Below are 20,485 nucleotides of genomic sequence, written 5' to 3'. Positions count from 1 at the left end.
TAAAGTCTTATGGCTGGTAATCCATATCTTAACCTTTCCAGATCAGACCTTGTTCATCAAAAACTTCTTCTGCTTGGAAATGTAAACAATAGGTGTGTGAGATTGGGCAAAATGGTGGTGATAATTTGTACACCTGAATGTTTGGTGGAAAAGATTGGCTTTCAAGAAGTAAAGTTCATTCTTGCCACCCACATTTGCCGACTATGGGTTCTTGCCCACTGGCACTCTGCTTTTGGGGGGATGCAGAAGTAACCAAATGACTTGCACGATGATTTGTGTTCTGCCTCAGCAACATTCTGCCCATATTCTCTGACTGGCTAGGTGTAAGATGTAAATAGGTTTAAGGCCACTAAGTGGATTGGAACAATTTACTTTGTGTGACGAATGCTTTTTTTGTTTTTGTTTTTTTTTCTTCTTCATCCCTGGGGTATTGCCTTCCTAGTTTTGGTTTACTTTGCCTTATATGTTACAGTGCCATCTTTTTGCTAAAATCACTGAGTATGGAATAGGAATAGTATTAGAAAGGAGACTAGAAACATGCTGGATGATAGAAAAAAGCTAGAGCTGATATGTGCCATGGATAATTCAGAAACTAGATGATGCACACACCAGCAATTTGATAATAGCCTTTATATACTTTGATGCCTTGAAGCCAGGAAAGTAATTTAAAAGTATTGAACTTGCTTTTATTGTAATTCATAGCAAATAATTAAGTGTTCTTTGTGAAAGAACCAGTAGTACCTCACTAGGTGCCATGTCCTCTGTTAGGTGCAGAAAACGATGACTTCTCACTGAGCCTTCTGTCCTGGTTTTGGCCAAGTCCTTAAAGGGTTACTAATTCAGAGGGACAGCAGAATGAAGTGTTTAATCATCAAATAGCTTTATTTGTAAAGCTACAAATGTTTCAGGCGTATTGAAGGGAAAGGAGATAAATGCCCAAAGTGGGACTCTGAATTAATAAAATTTGGAGATGACTTGCTCAATTTGGTTGAGTTGGTTATTAAGGCTAATTACAGCTTTTGTAGTGATGACTGTTAAGATAAAAGACCATATCTATTATAGCTTTGAACTTGAATCTAACATTAAGAACATCTTTCAGGATGAAACCTCTCTTTAGGGAGGTGAGCAATAAAAGAATGTTACAAGCAAATTAATAAAGGCTTGGTTTTTAAAAAATTTCTCATTCTGCAAAATGGAAATTTTCTAATTAGAGAAATGTAAGCATGCAAATCTGAGTTTTATGGAGTTCTTTTTTTCTTCAAAATCATAGAAATCATTGTTTAAAGTTGCCAAGAATATTTAGCATCTTGTTTTTAAGGACCTCAACCTCTCTGAGTTTTAGTTTTCTCATTGCTATGGTCTGAATGTTTGTGTCCGCCCCAAAATTTTTATGTTGAAATTCTAACCCCCAAGGTGATGGCATTAGGAGCTGGGGCTCTTGGGAGGTGATCAGATCATGAGGATGGAGCCCTCAGGAATGTGATTAGTGCTCTTATCAAAGAGGCCTGAGGGAGCTTGTTTACCCCTTTCCCTGTGTGAGGACACAATTAGAAGGTACTATCTATGAGGGGCATGCCCTCACCAGATGCCAAATCTGCACCTTGACGTTGGACTTCCTACCCTCCAGAACTGTAAGCAGTAAATGTTTGTTGTTTATGAGCTACCAAATTTATGGTATTTTTGTTATAGCAGCCTAAATAGACTAAGACACTTATCTTCAAAATAGAATAGTAATTCTGACTGTGAAGGGTTCTTGTAACAAGTTAATGATAAGTGATTGTAAAGCCCTAAATATGATGCCTCTAGCATGTAGTGGGCACCCAATAAATGGTGACTATTAATGGTAATACAATTATTTAATTTTTAAGGTTGTACAAGTCTTACTATACTATAAAATACATACTGTAAATACTATAAAAATACATACACTAAAAGTTTTTAGTGTACAGTTTTGAGTTTGGACAAATGCATATAGTCATGTAACCACCACCACAATCAAGATAGAGAACAGTCTACCACCCCCCCAAAATTCCCTCATCCTGTCCCAATCCCTAGCAACCACTCATCTGTTCTCAGTCCCTTTAGTTTTGCCATTCCAGAATGTCATATCGATTGAATTATAAATTTGTGTGTGTATACCCTTTTGATTCTGGCTTCCTTTATTTAGTGTAGTGTATTTGAGATATTATGTGTACATCAGTGGGTTTTTGTTGTTGTTATTGCTGAGTGGTATCTTCTGTATGAATGTACCATAGTTTGTTTATCCATTCACTAGTTGAAGGACGTCTAGATTGGTTCCTGTCTTTCACATTTACAAATTAAGCAGCTGTAAACATTCTTGTACACGTTTTCCTGTGAACATAAATTTGTATTTCTCTTGGGCAAATCCCTAGGAGTAGGATTGCTGGGTCATATCGTCAAAATACATTTAACTTCATGAGAAACTGCCAGACTGTTTGCCAGAGTCTGTGCCACTTTATTATCTTCAAACATCAATTTATGAGCATTCCAGTTGCTCCACATCCTTGCCTACAGTTGCTGTCAGGTTAAATTTTTTTTTGTATAATTGTAGCTATTATAATATGTATATAATGGTATCTCATTGTGATCTTAATTTGTATTTCCTAATGATTAACAGTATTGAGTATGTTTTTTTGTCTGCAATTTGCCACCTATGTATCTTCTTTGGTAAAATGTCTTTCTAAATTTTTTGCCCTTTTCTAAAAAAAATGGACTGTGTTTTTTAAAGCAGTTTTAGATTCACAGAAAAATTGAGCAGAGATTTCCCATAGACTCCTTACCCCCAACTTACGCATATTCTGTCTCATTATCAGCATTCCCCACCAGAGTCATACAATTGATGAACCTACACTGACATCTTATTACCACCCAAAGTCCATAGTTTACGTAAGAGATTCGCCCTTGGTGGTGTGCATTTGATGGGTTTGGACAGATGTATAATGATACGTGTATCCACCACTGAAGTATCAGAGTAGTTCACTATGCTAAAAATCCTCTATGCTGTTCCTATTCATCTCTTCCTGCACCCAAACTCCGGCTGCCACTGTTCTTTTTACCATCTCCATAGTTTTCTCTTTTCCAGAATGTCATATAGTTGGAATAATACAGTATGTAGCCTTTTCAGATTGGATCACTTAGTTAATATGCATTTAAGTTTCCTCTGTGTCTTTTCTTGGCTTGATAGTCTTTTTTTTTTTTTTTTTGCCCAGTTTCATTGAGTTAAACTCCTTAATGAGTTTTGAGAAAGTTTACATATTCTAGATCCAAGTCCTTTATCAGATGTACAAGTTGCAAGTATTTTCTCCTAGTCTGTAACTTGTTTTCTCATTCTCTTAACAGTGTCTTTTGTAGAATAAAACTTTTAAATTTTGATGAAGTCGACTTTATCAATTTTGTCTTTTATGGGTCATGCTTTTGATTTTGTATCTAACATTATCTTTACGTAAATCAAGATTACAATGATTTTCTCCTAAACTTTTTTCTAGCAGTTTTATAGGTTTTTTTAAATTTTTTATTTGGGTTCATGATCCACTTTGAGTTAATTTTTTTGTGAAGTAAGTGTATAATATGGATTTTGGTTCATTTTTTTTTCACACGAATATCTAATTGTTCCCAGCACCAGTTGTTGAAAAAACTTACCTTTTCTCTGTTCAATTGACTTTGAACCTTGAATTGACCACATTTGTGTAGGTATATTTCTGAACTCTGTTCTGTTCCTTTGATCTATGTGCCTATCCCTTCATCACTACTACAGTTTTGATTAATGTAGCTTTATAGGAGTCCTAAATCTTTTGTCTTTGTCCTTCGTACAACTTTGCCATTTTTAAAAATTGTTTGGGCTATTCATTCTATTGCATTTCTTGTCAGTATACACACAAATACTGGCTAGCGTTTTGAGTGAGGTTATGTGGAATATATAGATCAATTTGGGGAGAATTGATATGTTAACAATATTGAGTTTTCCAATCCATGAACATGTTAACCTCCCACTTTTCAGTATTGTCTTTGATTTCTTCCATCAGTGTTTTGTAGTTTTTAACATAGAGACTGCACCTGTTTTCTTAGAATTATAAGCTAAGATTTTTTGGTGCTAAGATAAATAGTACTTTTTGGGTAAGTTTTGATTTCCAGTTGTTCATATTTAGCATATATACCTACAGTTTTTTGTTTGTTTTGAGGTAAGCGTTTTTTTGTTTTGTTTTGTTTTGTTTTTTTTCATTTGAGCGTATATCATATGACCTTGTTATACTTATTGGTTCTAAGAGCAATTTTATCCTTTCCACTTGATGTCTTTAATCCCCTCCCCTTGCTTTGTTGGCCTGTCTAGAATTTCCAGTGTGATGCTGAATAGAAGTGATAAGAGCGGACATCTTTGCCTTGTTTCTATCTTAGGGGAGTAATATTCAGTCTTTTACTATTACTGTGTTAACTGTAGGATTTTTTGCAGATGCCCTTTATCAGGTTAAAGAAGTTAGCTCCTATTCCTAGTTTTCTGAGAGCTTGCTTTATCATGAAGGAATGTCAAATTTTGCCAAATACTTTTTCTGTATCTGTTGAGATTATCATACGGTTTTTCATTAGTCTGAATATGGTGAATTATACTAATTTATTTTTGAATGTTAAACTAGCTTTGCATTCCTGTGATAAACCGTATGTTGTGTATTTTCCTTTTCTGATAATTGCTTAATTAGATTTGCTAACATTTTTGTTGAGGCATTTTACTTCTATGTTCATAAGGGATATTGATCTGCAGTTGAGTCTACTTGTAATGTTTTCATCTGGTTTTAGTATCAGGGTAATAATGCTGGCCTCACACAGGGGGAACCCTTCCCTCCTCTTCCATTTTCTGGAAGACATTGTGTAGAATTGATACTATTTCTTAAATGTTTGGTAGACTTTTCCAGGGAAACATCTGGATCTGTATTGTTAGAGATTTTTACCTGCACACTTAATTTCTTTAATTAATTTACAACCATTTAGGTTATTATTTCCTCTTGAGTGAGCTTTGGTAGTTTGTGACTTTCAAGGAATTTTTTCATTTTATCTAAGTTGTAGAATTTATGAGCATAAAGTTGTCCAGAGCATTCCCTTAGGATCCTTTTAATATCTCTGAGATCTATAATGATGTCACTGCAACCTCCACCTCCCTGATTCAAGCAATTCCCCTGCCTCAGCCTCCAAAGTGGCTGAGTTTATAGGCACATGCCACCACGCCCGGCTAATTTTTTTTTTTTGTATTTTTAGTTGAGACAGGGTTTCACCATGTTGGCCGTTGGAGTTTCTCAAACTCCTGACCTTAGGCGATCCACCTGCCTCAGCCTCCCAAAGTGCTGGGATTACAGGCGTGAGTCACTGCGCCTGGCCGATGTGCCCTTTTTTTATTCCTGACACTGGTAGTGTGTATCTTCTCTCTCTCTCTCTCCCCCGCTCGCTCTCTTTCTTTCTCTCTCTCTCTGTCTCTCCGTGTGTGTGTGTGTGTGTGTGTGTGTGTGTCAGCCTGGCTATAGCTTCATTGATTTTATGAATCTTTTTAAAGAACCACCTTTTGTTTCATTGATTTTTTTTTTTCCTGCTTGTTTTCAGTCTCATAGATTTCTGATCTCTTCCTTTCTGCTTTCTTTGGCTTTGGTTTCTCAATCTTTTTCTGTTTTCTTAAGGTCGATATTTATATCGTTGATTTGAATCCTTTTTATTTTCCACTGTAAGCATTTAGTGCTCTAAATTTTTCTCTAAACACTTTTTTAGCTGTATACCATAAATTTCAAAATATTTTTCATTTTTTCATTTTTATTCAATACAAAGTATTTTCTGATTTTCCTTGTGACTATTTCTTTGACTCATGAGTTATTAGAAGCATGTTTAATTTCCAGATATTTTGGAATTTTTCAAATGTTCTTTCTTTTATTAATTTCTTTTATTTTTCTTTTATTAATTTCTGAGTTAATTCTGTTTTGTCAGAGAATGTATACCTGGTGTGATTTTACTTCTTTTAAATTTGTCAAAATTTGTTTTATGGCCTAGAATATAGACTATCTTGGTGAATGTTTTTTGTACATTTTAAAATAGTAGGTTTTAGCTGGGCACAGTGGCTTACTTACACCTATAATCCCAGAGCTTTGGGAGGCTGAGGCTGGAAGACTGCTTGAGGACAGCTAGAGTTTGAGGCCAGCCTGGGAAACATAGTGAGACCCTGTCTCCTCGGGAGGCTAAGGTAGGATGATTCCTTCAGCCCAGGAGTTTGAGGCTGCAGGGAGCTATGATCATTCCACTGCACTCGAGCCTGGGTGACAGAGCAAGACCCTGTCTCAGTAAATAAATAAATGAACAGTAGGTGTTTGTTTGTTTGTTTGTTTCTGCTAATGTTAGGTGAAGTGCTTTATAAATGTCAGGTTTAGTTGGTTGGTATTGTTCATCTTAGTCCTTTCTGTGCTGCTGTAACAGAATATCTGAGACTGGGTAAATTATAAAGAGCAGAGATTTGTTTCTTACAGTTCTGGAGGCTGGGAAGTCCAAGGCTGAGGGTCCTGCATCTGGCAAGGGCCTTCTTGCTGCATCATTCCATGACACAGGACAGAAGGGCAAGATAATCACGCATGCAAGAGAGTAGGGTAGAGGCCCCAAATCATCCTTTTATCAGAAACCCACTCCTGAGATAACTCACCTACTCCCACCATAACAGCTTGAGAGCGCAGCCTTCATGACTTAATCACCTCGTAAGGGCCTCACCTGTCAACACTGTTGTATTGGGGATCATGTTTCTAACACATGAACTTTGGGGGACACATTCAGACCATAGCAGTGTTCAAGTATTTGCTAATTTTCTGACTACTTGTTCTATTAGTTACTGAAAGAAGAATATTGAAGTCTACAAATATAATTGTGGATTTGTCTATTTCTCCTTTAAGTTCTGTCAGTTTTGCTTCCTGTATTTTGAAGTCTTGTTGTGAGGTGCAGCAGAGTCGTCTGGGATTATGGAAAACTTTGTGGAAAACTGACCCTTTTATCTTTATGTAATGCCCCTCTTTATACCTGGTATAGTATTCCTTGTTCTAAAGTCGCTTTATCTGATACTGGTATAGTCATGCCAGCTTTATTTTGTAGTGTTTTTTCATGATATATATTTTTTCATCCTTTTACATTTAATCTATGTCATTATATTTACAGTAGATTTCTTATACACAGTATAAGAAAGATTTGGGTCTTGTATTTTAGCCTGATTTGACCATTTCTTTTAATTTATATGTTTAGACCATTTATATTTTATATAATTATTGATGTGGCTGTTGAATTTAGGTCTACAATTTAATCATTTGTTTTTTGTTTATTCCCTCTGTTTCCATTCATCTCTTCCCTCTCTCTTGCTTTCTTTTGGATTACTTATTTTAAAAATGTTTTATTATAATTTAATTTCTATTATCCTTTGTGTTTGTATCTCCTGGAATATTTTTGGTGGTATCAGTATTATAGTAAACAGACCTAAGCTTTCATAGTCTATTTGAAGTTAATATTTTTGCCATGTTAAATGGCATGTAGAATATAACAAAAATATACATATATATATAAACTGTATATATATATAGTTTTGTGGTTGTTAGGCTCTACATGCCATTTAACATGGCAAATGTATATATATAATGTATATATAGTTTATAGATACAGTTTTTATGTATATTTTTTCCTTTACTCTCCCTTTTTTTATGTTATAGTTGTCATGTGCAGTACCTCTATATACATTTAAAACTCCACAAGATGCTGCTTAAATTCTTACTTTTAACAGTCATACTTTTAAAGAACTTAAAAGTCAAAAATGATCTATTTACTGAGATGTTTGTCATTTCTATTGTTCTTCCTTTATTCCTGAACTTCCAAGTTTCCTTCTGATACTATTTCTCCTCAGCGTAGAGAATTTCCTTCAACATTTCTTTTAGAACAGATGTCTTGGCAACGAATACTGTAAATTTTCCCTGATCTGGATGTGGTTATATTTCATCATCACTCCTGAATGATGTTTTTGCTGGACATAGAATTCTGATTGACACTTTAATTTCTTTTAATCCTTTAAAGATTGTATTCTATTTCCAGATGAGAAACTTCTAATTATTCAAGTCACTATTCTTCTATGTATGATATTTTGATATTCTCTGTTTTCAGGATTTTTTTCTTCATCTTTGCTTTTCAGCAGTTTATGACATATTTGGGAATGGTTTTCTTTGAATTTGTCTTATTTGAGGTTGGCTAAGCTTCTTGGATCTGTAACTTCATATCTTTCTACAAATTTGGGAGGTTTTCAGTCATGATTTCTTCCAATTTTTTTCTTCTCCTCATCTTTTGGGAATCGAATGACATAAATGTTAAACCTTTTGATATTTTCTTACCTGTTTTTGAGGCTCAGCTCATTTATGCCTAGTTGTTTTTCTCTCTTTTCTTCAGTTGAGATCATTTCTAGCTTCACATTCACTGACTTTTCCCTCTGTCATCTCCATTCTGCTGTTGATCTCATCCAGTTAATTTTTAATTTCAGATATAGTTTTGTTAGCCCTAAAATTTGTTTAGTTCATTTTTTTATAGTTTATATTTCACTTCTGAGAACTGCCTTTCTATTCCTTTCAATAGTGTTTACCTTCATTTCATGGACCTTAATTATAATAGTTGGTATAGAGCCTCTGACTGATAATTCTAACATCTGGTTCATCTTGCTTGGTATCTGTTGACTATTTTTTCCCCTTGGGAATTGGTGGCATTTTGCTGTTTATTTGTAAGTCACATAATTTTGGGTCCTGGACATTTTGAATGTTGTATCATGAGAGCCTGGGGATTGTTTAAATAATTGAAATCCTCAGGAGATTGTTTTTAAAAATTTCTTAAAGCATGCAGCAAACCAAGGTAGATTCAGACCATTGTTTCCCGTCCATTGGGTGATAGTTCCAATGTCAGTTAGTTTTCAAAACCTTGGTTATACTGCCTTGGATTTGTCTCATGCACATGAAGTGTGACCAGGACTTGTATCAGTTTGTACACAGAATTCAGAGATCCCCCTTTTCAGCTCCTGGTTTGGGGGTCCTTTTTCCCTGTGCTTATACCAGCTAGATGAGGGTTCTCAAGTTTTTGCTGCATGTGTCATTTATAAAGTTCCCTGGATGGTACTAATTTTATTTCAATGCTGGAGAAAAAGAAGAAGGGGAAACATAATGGCAAGTCACCCCCATTAGGGTTGCTTCTCCAGGTTTTATTTTCTCTCTCCAATCTGCTTGCTCTTACTTTTCAGAATCCTCAGGTTACTACTACTTTTTGTGTTTTGTCCAAAGTTTTTGTTGTTATCATTGGGAGGGATGGGCATGGGCTTACTCCATCTTCGCTAGCCATGTTTTATTTTTAATTGGTATTTTAAAATATAGAAATGCAGGTTGTAAATATCTGTGGCTTAGATAGGTTGTGGCCCTTTTTGTTTTCTGTTCATGAAAGCTATTTGATATTTAAAATAATAGATACTGTAATGTAGCAGTCCCCAACCTTTTTGGCACCAGGGACTGGTTTCATGGAAGACAATTTTTCCACAGATTGGGGGGTGGAAGAGGATGCTTTTAGGATGAAACTGTATCACCTCAGATTATCAGGCATTAGTTAGATTCCCTTAAGGAACATGCAACCTAGATCCCTCACATGCGCAGTTCACAGTAGTATTCATGTTCCTGTGATAATCTAATGCCACTGCTGATCTGACAGTAGGCAGAACTCAGACGGTAATATTTGTTCATCCGCCATTCACCTCCTGCTGTGCGGCCAGGTTCCCAACAGGCCATGGCTCAGTTCCTAACAGACCACAGACTGGTACCAGTCTGCAACCTGGGGGTTGGGGACCCCTGCCCTAATGGTATAAGCTTGTTTATTTTTAATGAGGAAGAATGTAAGCCATATCTTTTGGACAAATAAAACATAAACAGTTTTCATTCCTACCATTATTATGCATTTAACTAACAAATGATTAAAACATAAACAGACACGCACACATACGTTTCCAAAGAAGTTGTGTCATGAAAAGCTTTGGAATGCTGGTATCTGTCTTGCTTTGAAATTTAAGTAAAACTTGAACTTTTAAAATTTGTGAAATATTTGCTTGAATTTTCTACTTTGAAGAATGTAGAAAGGAATAATAAATTTATCGGACCTTAATTATTCAAATTATGAGTTATGGCTTTATTCTAAATGTATGATTGCCTTTCTTTTGAAAAACTAGGGAAATTTTGATTACAGTTTAGTAATTTTACTCATGAAGATATACATTTAGTGATTTCAACTATATTTTTAAAATCAGTTACTGATTAAATCATTTAGGGAAGTATGTTTAAATGAATTTTAATTTTGAAAGACCTATTTTACTGGCTTTTTTTTGCCCAAAACTATTCACATTTTACTGACATATAAATATGCATACTAATTAATAAGCATAATCAAGTTTGAAATTATAAGGAGAAGAGGAAGTTGTGTCTACTATATGCCTTAATGATTTTATTATAAAAAGTAATTTTAGAAAGTAAATCCAATTTTTGTGCAGAACCATTTAGAGTGATATATTGCAGTATCCATGTATAGAGTCTGTAAACTGGACCCTGAGATTGTATATGTTATTGGCATTTTTATCTAAAATATCATGCAAGTAAGAAGTTGATTACTATTGGCATTTGTGAAATATGAAGTATATTTTATTATGTAAGAGTATTTGGATCTTTGGTTCAAACCTTGGATCTGTTGTCCTCCTTTCCGTAAACTCTCTGTGGGATTTGTGGCTTACATTAAGGAGAATTGAGTTATAAAAATGACTGACTTGGATCTATTTTGAAATTGTTTGTAATTAACTTGATAATTTAAATAATTTAAAATTTTAAGTATAAGTTACATTTTTAAATTTTAATAAATTTAAACATTTAACTTGATAACATTGGATATTTTTATAATTTTTAAAAATTTTACTTTCCTTTCCTCCTTTAAATTAGGTGCTCTGTGGATGTGTATAGTTTTAAACCCCCACTGCAAGTTGGAGCAAAAGGCCAGTTGGCTAAAACAGCTGAAGAAATGGAACAGTGTTGATGTCTGTCCGTGGGAAGACGGAAATCATGGCAGTGAATTACCCAACTTAACCAATGCTCTGCCTCAGGGTGCAAATGCCAACCAAGGTGAGTCCACCATAATGTTCTGCTCAATTTGTAGCTACTTAATTATCCGTATGTGCTTATAATAGTAACTTACAATGTATATGGGAAAATGATTTTACCAGCTTAAGAACTTACAACTCCAGTACTTAATATGTGTTGACTGTGAGTGTATGTGTGTCTGTGTGTATATTTTAAATTTAACTGAGATATTTGTATGCTTTTGTTATATTCTCAGAATATGGATGGATATAATACTTATTTTATATGTTAGTATGTTAAAATGGCCTATCAGAGATTTATTATGGACATTCTTTTCTAATTTAAAGAGATCATGGAGTAGGATGGTTAATATATTACTTTTAAAAAAACTATCAAGAGGCTTGAGGAGCTATATGTTTTTATCTTTGTTGGTCAATCCATGTTTGATCTACTGTATAATTTAGTCCCTTAAAAATTCTTAGTTTTAAAATGTAGTAAGGAAATATTTTATGACTCGATTGAAGGACATAGAATGCTGTTGACATTTTACTGGGAAATTTTTTTATTGTGAGGGGTTGTATAGCATGGTTGTCCCCACCTGCTGTAGGCTAATAGTGCCCTCCAAGTTTTGGGACAACCAAGAAATGCTCCCAGACATTTCCAAAAGAACCTCTGTCTCTCATTTCTGTCTCGTTTTTTTTTAGTTTCTCCCTTTCTATTGTACCTATGTATTCAACCCAAGTCTCTCCTATCTTTAAAAAACTTCGTTCCTTGGCCCCATTTTTCCCTTCTACCTGCTGCAAAATGTTCTCTTCCCTTTCAAAATGAAATTCCTAAGTAATTAGTTCTTGCAAATAGAAATTTTATTAACTAATTCATGACACTATTTTTGCATGATTCAGTGTGTTTTTTGGGAGAAAATTTGAAAGATTTGAAAGTCACGATAGAAGCAAGGTGGGAATTAGAGAACATTAGGATTCAGAATCAAGACTACATTCTCTATGTACTAGCCACATGCAGAATTTGTACTACTAGAAATAACTGGAACAATGTGCTGAGTTTGAATGTGATGTTAGTATAGTGTTTTTAGTCTCTGCAAAGAAAGAAAATGATACATATTACTCCATAGGGACTTTTCCAATCAAAAAGAAGTTTTAGGACTTGAGAAAGACAATTGTCTGACTCTGCCTTGTCTGGAAAGATTTGCCATGGGAATTCAGTATTTGAAGTCTGTCATATCTTTATTGCCCATGATGATTGTATTTAATAACTTCAAAGAAAATAAATGTATCCCACATAACCCCAGTTTTTTTCCAGGTGCTCAGAATTTTTAAGTTTAGTTGTTCAACATTTATTCTCTTCCATTGCTAGGAAAGGGTATGCCTACATCTACATAGGTAATATCCTTAATCCCCTTCTATTTATACTATGTTTTATTCCCTACTGCTTTTGGGGACTGCTACTCAAACATTTTACATTTTACTTTTTACGTTCCATTTATTCTGTTACCCTTGATTAAGCATGAATATTTCATGGCCTTAGAAAGCTGGTAAGAAGTGGTCCAGCCTCCAAACTTAAAAAGTTCATTTCACTTACAGTTTGTCCTAGGTGATACAAAGTCAGGACCTTGTTTCTAAGGGCAGTGTTTACATCTGTTGGACCTAAAGGCACCAGGGTACCTACTTTTAGCAGAATACCCCCATCCTGCTGAGGGGCTGTCAGAAGATACATGCCTACAGAGGAGGTTTGGTGTTCATACCTGTAGTGCCTTCCCTGTATAGCTGAGCTGGCTCCCCAGGGGAGAGCTTGTGGTGGCCGGTAGAGTCCAGCAGCTGTGCCATTACAGCTGGACTGAGTGTGCACACAGTATAGGCCATGGGCAGAATTTCTTGTGTTTACACGTTAGAGTGAATGTCAGGCTTATCCAGGCTCTGCCTCTGCTGAGATAATTTATTACAGTTAATGAATAACAACATTGCAAATTATACCCTTTGAAAGAGAATACTTTTTTTAATATACCAAAATGATAGCCAATTTTATAATTTTTTTAGTAAAAGAACTAAGAATGTCTCCTTTTTACTTTTCTTAATTTCCCAAGTTTTCCTTAATCAGCATGTATTGCTATTTTGTATACTTTATTAAAAATTCTTACAAATGTATGTATTTATCATTTAAAAAATTGATCAAGATAATTATTTCTCTTTTTTCAATCTTACTGCAAAATTGAATAACCACAGACATTCAAGATTTTAAAAGTTGACTAATTTTGATACCTAGTCAAACCAGATTTTTAATTGTATATCTTTTATATCTAGCTACATACTTAATTTTATGTGTTTCCCATATTATTACAGGACTTTTCATTTAAATTTCATTTCATGAGTATTTAGCCTTTTTTGTTGTCATTGGTTTTATTAGAGCTAACCATGTTAAAAGTCTAGTGTGTATACTCTATATTTCTCTATGCTTATACAGTCACATAGAAACATGTGAAAGGTTCAGGTATTTATTAATATTGTATAAAAGTGGAATCATGTTAACAGCTTGCTATTTGAGCCAAATCAATAGGCAGACCTCTAACTCACTCTCTTAATACATGCATAATACTAAGTTGCTCTTTTAAAGTCTCGTTTTAGTTTTAAATTTTGTTTCTATGATTTCAGCTTAACAAAATAAATGAAATTACAAAAGATACTTACATGAGGCTAAAAAACACTTATGTGAGGTTTGGACTTTGAAACATTTGCTCAATTGACTGTGAGAGGTCATGGAACCAATTTCTTGCTGGGTATGGGTATATTTATTCTGCTCAGCAGAAAGCCCCAATAGATTCAAAATGTCCTTAAATGTAGGGCTTTGCCTTCTCCCTTGCAGTTTCTCTATCCATCCACCTCTAGTGAGGAGTCTGGGTGGGAGCCATAACAGATCATCATTATTTGTGCCTCTCAAATGATCTATCACACATGCATTTTGATGTGTCTACCATTCAGGTACAGATAGCTAAGTTGACCTGAGACCAAACTGAAGTAATGTCTCTTTGTTAAAGACCTGTCAAAAGCCTTTCCAAACCAGCTGAATTAGCTGAATTTGCAATAAGGATATCTGTATTTTGGTCTCCACTGTCACTGCCTGACGGTGTGACCTTGGCAAGTCACTTTACTTCCCTTGCTTTTCAGTTCCATCAGCAGAGTAAAGGGGTTGACGTAGATGAGTTCTCCAATCTCTTCTCAATTCAGTTGTCCTTTGATTTTTGTGTTTTCCCTTATGTCTGTGCTCAGCCAAAGGTCCAGTTGACAGGAAAATGAAATGTTACCAATTAAGGAAGCTCCAGATTTTGCTTCTCATTTAATTAAGTCTCAGAACAATGAGGGGTTATACTTGAACTAGGTTAAGTACACATAAATAGAAATAGTTTGTTAACCTGATTTCCAGCTGAGGATTGCTAAAGTTTGTGCCACAGTTGAAGGTAAGTTTAGAGTGGAAACCCAAGGGGTGGGTGTGCAGGTAGAATTTGAACCATATGATCCTTAGGAATTGAATAATCCCAGGAGTTGGGGTGAGAATATCCTTTATTCCCCAAACATTTCTTTTCTCCGTCAGGTCCTGAAACTTGAACCCTCTTCGGAGTGTATGGCTCTGCTCTTTTGTGATGCCCCGGCATACACTATGCTGGGGACATCACACCAGTCATGGAACCTGCCCAGGAGTCAGGAGGCAGCCTGTAGGGGCAAGGTAAGTGCGCTGGTTTGTTTTGTAGCTATGTTGTGTGGCTTTGTGAAATGTTAAATATATGCATTTATGCCCTTTGGGATATAAAGTGGTATTTAAGCATTATATCCCAAGAAGCATAATAGTTTTAATTGTGCAAAACCGCACAATATAGTTAAAAAATACAACCAAAAGCACAACCCTTATGCATATCTTTAAAGGCTGACTGCATAATCCTGAAAGGTTCCATGGCTGGTGTCGCATCTCTTGCATAGTGTTTGTGAGAGCTGTTGATCCCATCAGGGCAGCCCACCACAGCACCTCAGAAGTGGGGAGCAGTGAGTTTTCATGTGATTTTTGTGCCGAGTGCCTCCTTTGAGTGTATTTGGCATGGAAACTAGACTTGACAATTCTTTTTGCAGGACGCCTTTAACCTTAGCTTTAATGGCTGCAGAATGTTTGTGTTTGATAAACAAGTGAGTGAATGGTGGCTCTTGGGCTGACCTGCCTCTTAGTACTTAGGATGTGAGAGTATTCACCCTTCACCCTTCTGCTTAGGGGGTGCAGGACAATGTGTGTGGGTGTGTTCATGAACATCTGGCCACAGAATGGTATGACTGATTTATTCACATGTGAATAATAGCTGACACGGCTTTCTGAATTGTGGAAAAAACAGATTCATCGAACAGGCCACATCGGACAGTGTTCACCCGAGCCATCGAGGCATGTGATCTCCACTGGCAGGATAGCCACTTGCAGCACATTATCAACAGTGACCTATACACCAACTACTGTTACCATGACGACACTGAAAACTCCCTCTTCGACTCCCGCGGGTGGCCCCTCTGGCATGGTAAGTGACCAAACCGGAAAGACATTTCCATGACTTACTTCTTTGTTTAGTTTCTATAGCATTACTGGAGTGGGAGGTGGAGAATTGAAGGATTCAATGGGAGATGGATGAATGCTTGGCAATAGGAGCTGAGTTTTTCATTCAGATCCAAGTTCAGAAATGGTTTCTTGTGTCTTTTTAATAGTATTTTGGGAGAAACATCTTACTATTAAATTCTTTTTTTATGGATATATCTGACAGTGGCAACTTTACCCCCTTGACTTTCTGTTTTAGAACATGTTCCTACAGCCTGTGCAAGAGTGGACGCATTACGTTCTCACGGGTACCCCAGAGAAGCACTGAGACTAGCAATAGCTATTGTTAATACATTAAGACGACAGCAGCAGAAACAGTTGGAAATGTTCCGAACCCAAAAAAAAGGTGAATGTGAAGGAGTTTGTTTCCATTAGAATGGGATTCTTGGTGATGACATTACTAGGTTTTGTGTTCTGGGAGAGATGGCTTTTAGAACTAGAACCATAGATGATGGCTTTACTCACCATTCATTTAAAAATATTTAATGGCTGATCTGTGAGAAATTTGGGGCATTTTTTTTCTTGGTTGAATGTCGTAAGCAAAGATTGTTTTAAAGAATCTCTCAGGTTAATTTTTTAAGGGGGAGAATTTTCTTTATCGTTTTAGTAACTATTTAGTATGTCTAAATTATTTAAAATGCATGTTAGCTAAATACCTTATTTTGTGGAAGTGCATTTTAATTCTTACAGTAAGGACACAGCCTATGCCTGAATCCCAGCAATCCTAATGTCCCAAGTGTGTATCTTAGGCAATCAGTTGATGTCTCTGAGATTTTGAATTCTCTTCTGTGGAATGAGGCTCAGTTAGAGGGCCTATCTCTTAGAGTTGTTGAGAAGATTAAACCAAGTTAATTTCTGTAAAGCACTTAAAACAAAGCTTGGCACAATGTGTAAGCATTCTAAAACTTTTTAGCTGTAATAATTTGTACATCAGGACATGTTATTATATTTACTTAAAGTGACCAGAACAGAACTGGATTTTTCAAGTTCTGTAAATGACATTTGATGAGCTGTCAGCTGAAAGAACCCATTTAACTTCTCTTTGTCTCAGTTTATTAATCTTTGAAATTTTGAGTAATCATTACTGAGTAATAATAATTGCAAAGGATTGAATTACATGCATAAGACCCTGATCAGATAAATAAATGTATATGCTTTTTCTGATTAATCCATGCACATCTTATTCCTTCCATAGGTATAAATTTTATTTTTATGTTTCTTTAGCAGGTTTGTTTTCACTCTATGATTTTATTTTTCATTAAGAGGCATAGTTTTAGTTGCTGGGTTTTTGTTTTTGTTGTTGTTTTGGTTATAATTTTGTTTTTAATGCTTGGGTGATTATACACATACTGGAGTACAACTAAAAATTATTAAAAGGCTAGAGGTTGGAGCAAGTATCTGTTGTAACTTTTAACAGACACTTGCACTTTAACACACTCTATATTGAAAGTATTATGAATGTAAATTAACACCGTCACCCTACAGTGAAAAAAAGTCAAAAGTTACATTTGAACCAAAGAAAGGGGAAGCTCAGATGGGATTAGAATGTGAGAGCTCCAATAGTCATGACTTTGTCCAGTTCATCATGTTCTTCATATCATCACTGGTGTGTGCAAAATACATTGCTAGGTACTTTGGAAAATTTTTCTGAAATCCTTCTTCCTCCAACACATACACAGCCTATGGTGAAAGGAATTTATTTCTGAATAGTATAAAAGATAATATTCAAACAAAGAGTGCAGCACTTGTTATACTGTGCAAAAAGAAAGCCAGTTCATGATGATCATCTGATTTTTTAAAAAAATCATATTATACATTTTATGAATAAATGTTGATTTTTAAAATTTGTTTAAAATGTAATAAAATAGGAAAGTGTAAAAGTGTTAATTCCGAACTAATGTTCCTAAACTTACATTTGGGTAAGTTACAAAGTATGTTAACTTAGACTCCTTTGATTGTCTTTGAGAGAATTCTGTAACCTTTAGGTCTAGGCCATTCTTAGACCCATTTCTCTTTTACCTTGCAAGCTATGAAAACTTTTATTCCCAACCATTCTTGAGTATTACTAGGATTACATATCTATACCTGTGTCTTTCCCAACTTTTATTTTTGGTAATTGTTTTTCCATATTTAAAAAATAGGCTTTTCATAGCTGTTACAAGTCTAAAGTACCATAACAGTTACTTGTTATGGGCCAAGTTTAGTAAATGGAATATCTTATACATTTCCAAAACTGTTTGGCATGATATGTTAGCTTATTGATTCTGAAAAAAAAGATTTGTTTGATTTATTTTTGATTCCTCATATTTCCTCAGTTTCCATCATTTGACAATATATTTGTTTACATAAGCCCAGCATTTCCCTTAGCCCCATCCATATATATATTTTTAAGCAAACATATTTATTTGATTGTTTCCAGGAGTAGTACTCATGTTCCTTTTTTCCTACTAATTATGTTTATGAAAGCCAGCAACAGAAACTGAAGAGAAGGACCTTTTCAAGGCATCTAGGAATCAACTTAAATTTCAATACATTGTGCCAAGCCGTTCTTCCTCTTTTTTTTTTTTTTTTTTTTTTTGAGATGGAGTCTCGCCCTGTCCCCCAGGCTGGAATGCAGTGGCACAGTCATGACTTACTGCAGCCTCCGCCTCCTGGGTTCAAGCGATTCTCCTGCCTCAGCCTCCTGAGTAGCTAGGGTTACAGGCACCCGCCCCCACGGCCAGCTAATTTTTATATTTTTAGTAGAGACGGAGTGTCACCATTTTGGCCAGGCTGGTCACGAACTCCTGACCTCAGGTGATCCGCCCGCCTCAGCCTCCCAGAGTGCTGGGATTATAGGCGTGAGCCACCACGTCGGCCTGTTTTTCATTTTTATGTACTGATGGTTGATTGCTTAAAACCAGAAGACTTGTGAAGGAATGTTGGATTCATGGAATGACTCTTCAGATATTTACACGGCAATATTTTTCTTGTACATTTTATATTGTATGTAAATTTTATTATGTTTTCCTTTAAGAAGGAGCTGCTAAAATTAGCCGGTCATGATGGCCCTTGCCTGTAAATCGCAGCTACTCGGGGCTGAGGCAGGAAAATCTCTTGAACCCAGGAGGCAGAGGTTGCAGTGAGCCGAGATCGCGCCATTGCACTCTAGACAGGGCAACAAGAGTGAAACTCCATTTCAAAAATGAAAAAAGAATGAGCTACTATTATTTATTACTTTAGTATCTAAGTAACACTTAGATGTAAAATATTGCATTATTTACAACAATGGAATATATCTTAAACATAGCTTTTTCTTCCTCAGCATTCTACAGTTTAACTTGAAAGTGTTAATATTCTGTGAAGAAAATGAAAAGGATTTATTTCATTCAAATTATATATAATCGTCTGTTATCATTCCCCTTTATGGCAAAGGTTGTCTCTTAAATGGCTTACAGATTCACACTAGGGAAGACTTTCATAGGGTGATAGGGGGTAATTTAAGGATATTCATGTGGGAATACAAGTCTAACCCAAGCTACAGCTGCCTCCAAGTCCTCAATTTACATGACCCAGTTAACAGTGATTTAGAGAGGTCTCTTCTGCATGTCGTGGTGGAATTACCAATTGATCATTCCAATGGGACTTCTTAGTCCTCTCCAATGCCCCCTCCTAGGGAAGTGGGGGAGTTGTTCCTAACTTCTCACAAGAAAATTTGGAATTCATTTTTCCCTATACAACATAATTTAATAGTGTAAGTAATAATGTTAACTTGGTAACCTAGACACATGAATTAAATAGATGTTTGGGAGCTGTCCTGGGAATTCAGTACCATTTATATTGACTTACAGATGAACGTTTAGAACTCAAAATAGTTGACAAGTTGGGGATTATGGTACCCTTTGATTGGTGTCTTAATTAAAGGGGAATTTCCAACAGAATTCAGAACTGATTTATCAGGATGCTGCTTTTAAATGGTAAAGCCTCTGTTCTCCCCACTTCTTTCCCTTCATCTCCCTTCTACTCCCCCATCTCTCAATTCCCTTTTCTTACACAGAGCTACCCCATAAAAGCATAACCTCGATAACCAATCTGGAGGGCTGGGTTGGACATCCCCTGGACCCTGTGGGCACTCTCTTCAGTAGCCTTATGGAAGCCTGCCGCATTGATGATGAGAACCTCTCTGGGTTCTCAGATTTTACAGGTAAAGCCATTGACATTTGTCTCATGTGCTTTTCTTTTTCTAAACCCTGAATGGCAGTAGTCATTGTTTTTCTTTACGTTATGTTTTATGGAATCATATAGTGAACAGTGCCTTTGGTTAGCAAGAGAGCAAGAAAATGGGTACTCTCATGCTTTCGCAGGCTGCTGCAAAACTGGGAAAAAAATCCTTAGAGTTGATAGTTGGCAGCATGTGTCGAGGATCTGAAAAATATTTATTCTCTTCTCACCAGTGATTCTGCATCTAAGAATGTATCCACATTTATGACTGCTTCCTAGCATAAAGGTATAAAATAAAGATGTACATCTTAGCATTTAGAACTAGAACATCTAGTTTAGGTGCTTTTCCAATTTGTCTTTGCTTTGAAAGTGACTTGTCACTTAAATATTGTAGTCTACTTTAAGGGGGAGTATTAAATGTCGTTTAAAACTGTTTTATATCACACATTCCTTGAAAGCTGTGTTTTGAGATTTCACTTTGGCCCATTGAAACTTAATAC

General features: G+C 35.7%; 1 protein-coding gene across 1 annotated transcript in view; it reads left to right on the top strand.

Annotated features, from left to right (window-relative positions):
- Nucleotides 1–20,485, top strand: part of LOC105499451 (zinc finger SWIM-type containing 6) — a 216,310-nt gene that overhangs the window by 179,474 nt on the left and 16,351 nt on the right. The window contains exons 5-8 of the mRNA XM_011772006.3: nt 11,013–11,192; nt 15,535–15,711; nt 15,985–16,131; nt 19,822–19,968. Of these exons, the coding sequence (XP_011770308.3) occupies nt 11,013–11,192; nt 15,535–15,711; nt 15,985–16,131; nt 19,822–19,968 (651 nt within the window). The remainder of the gene's footprint in view (nt 1–11,012; nt 11,193–15,534; nt 15,712–15,984; nt 16,132–19,821; nt 19,969–20,485) is intronic.

This window comes from Macaca nemestrina, chromosome 6, assembly GCF_043159975.1.
Source record: "Macaca nemestrina isolate mMacNem1 chromosome 6, mMacNem.hap1, whole genome shotgun sequence".
Taxonomy (NCBI): domain Eukaryota; kingdom Metazoa; phylum Chordata; class Mammalia; order Primates; family Cercopithecidae; genus Macaca; species Macaca nemestrina.
This window is presented reverse-complemented; position numbering and strand designations above follow the sequence as displayed.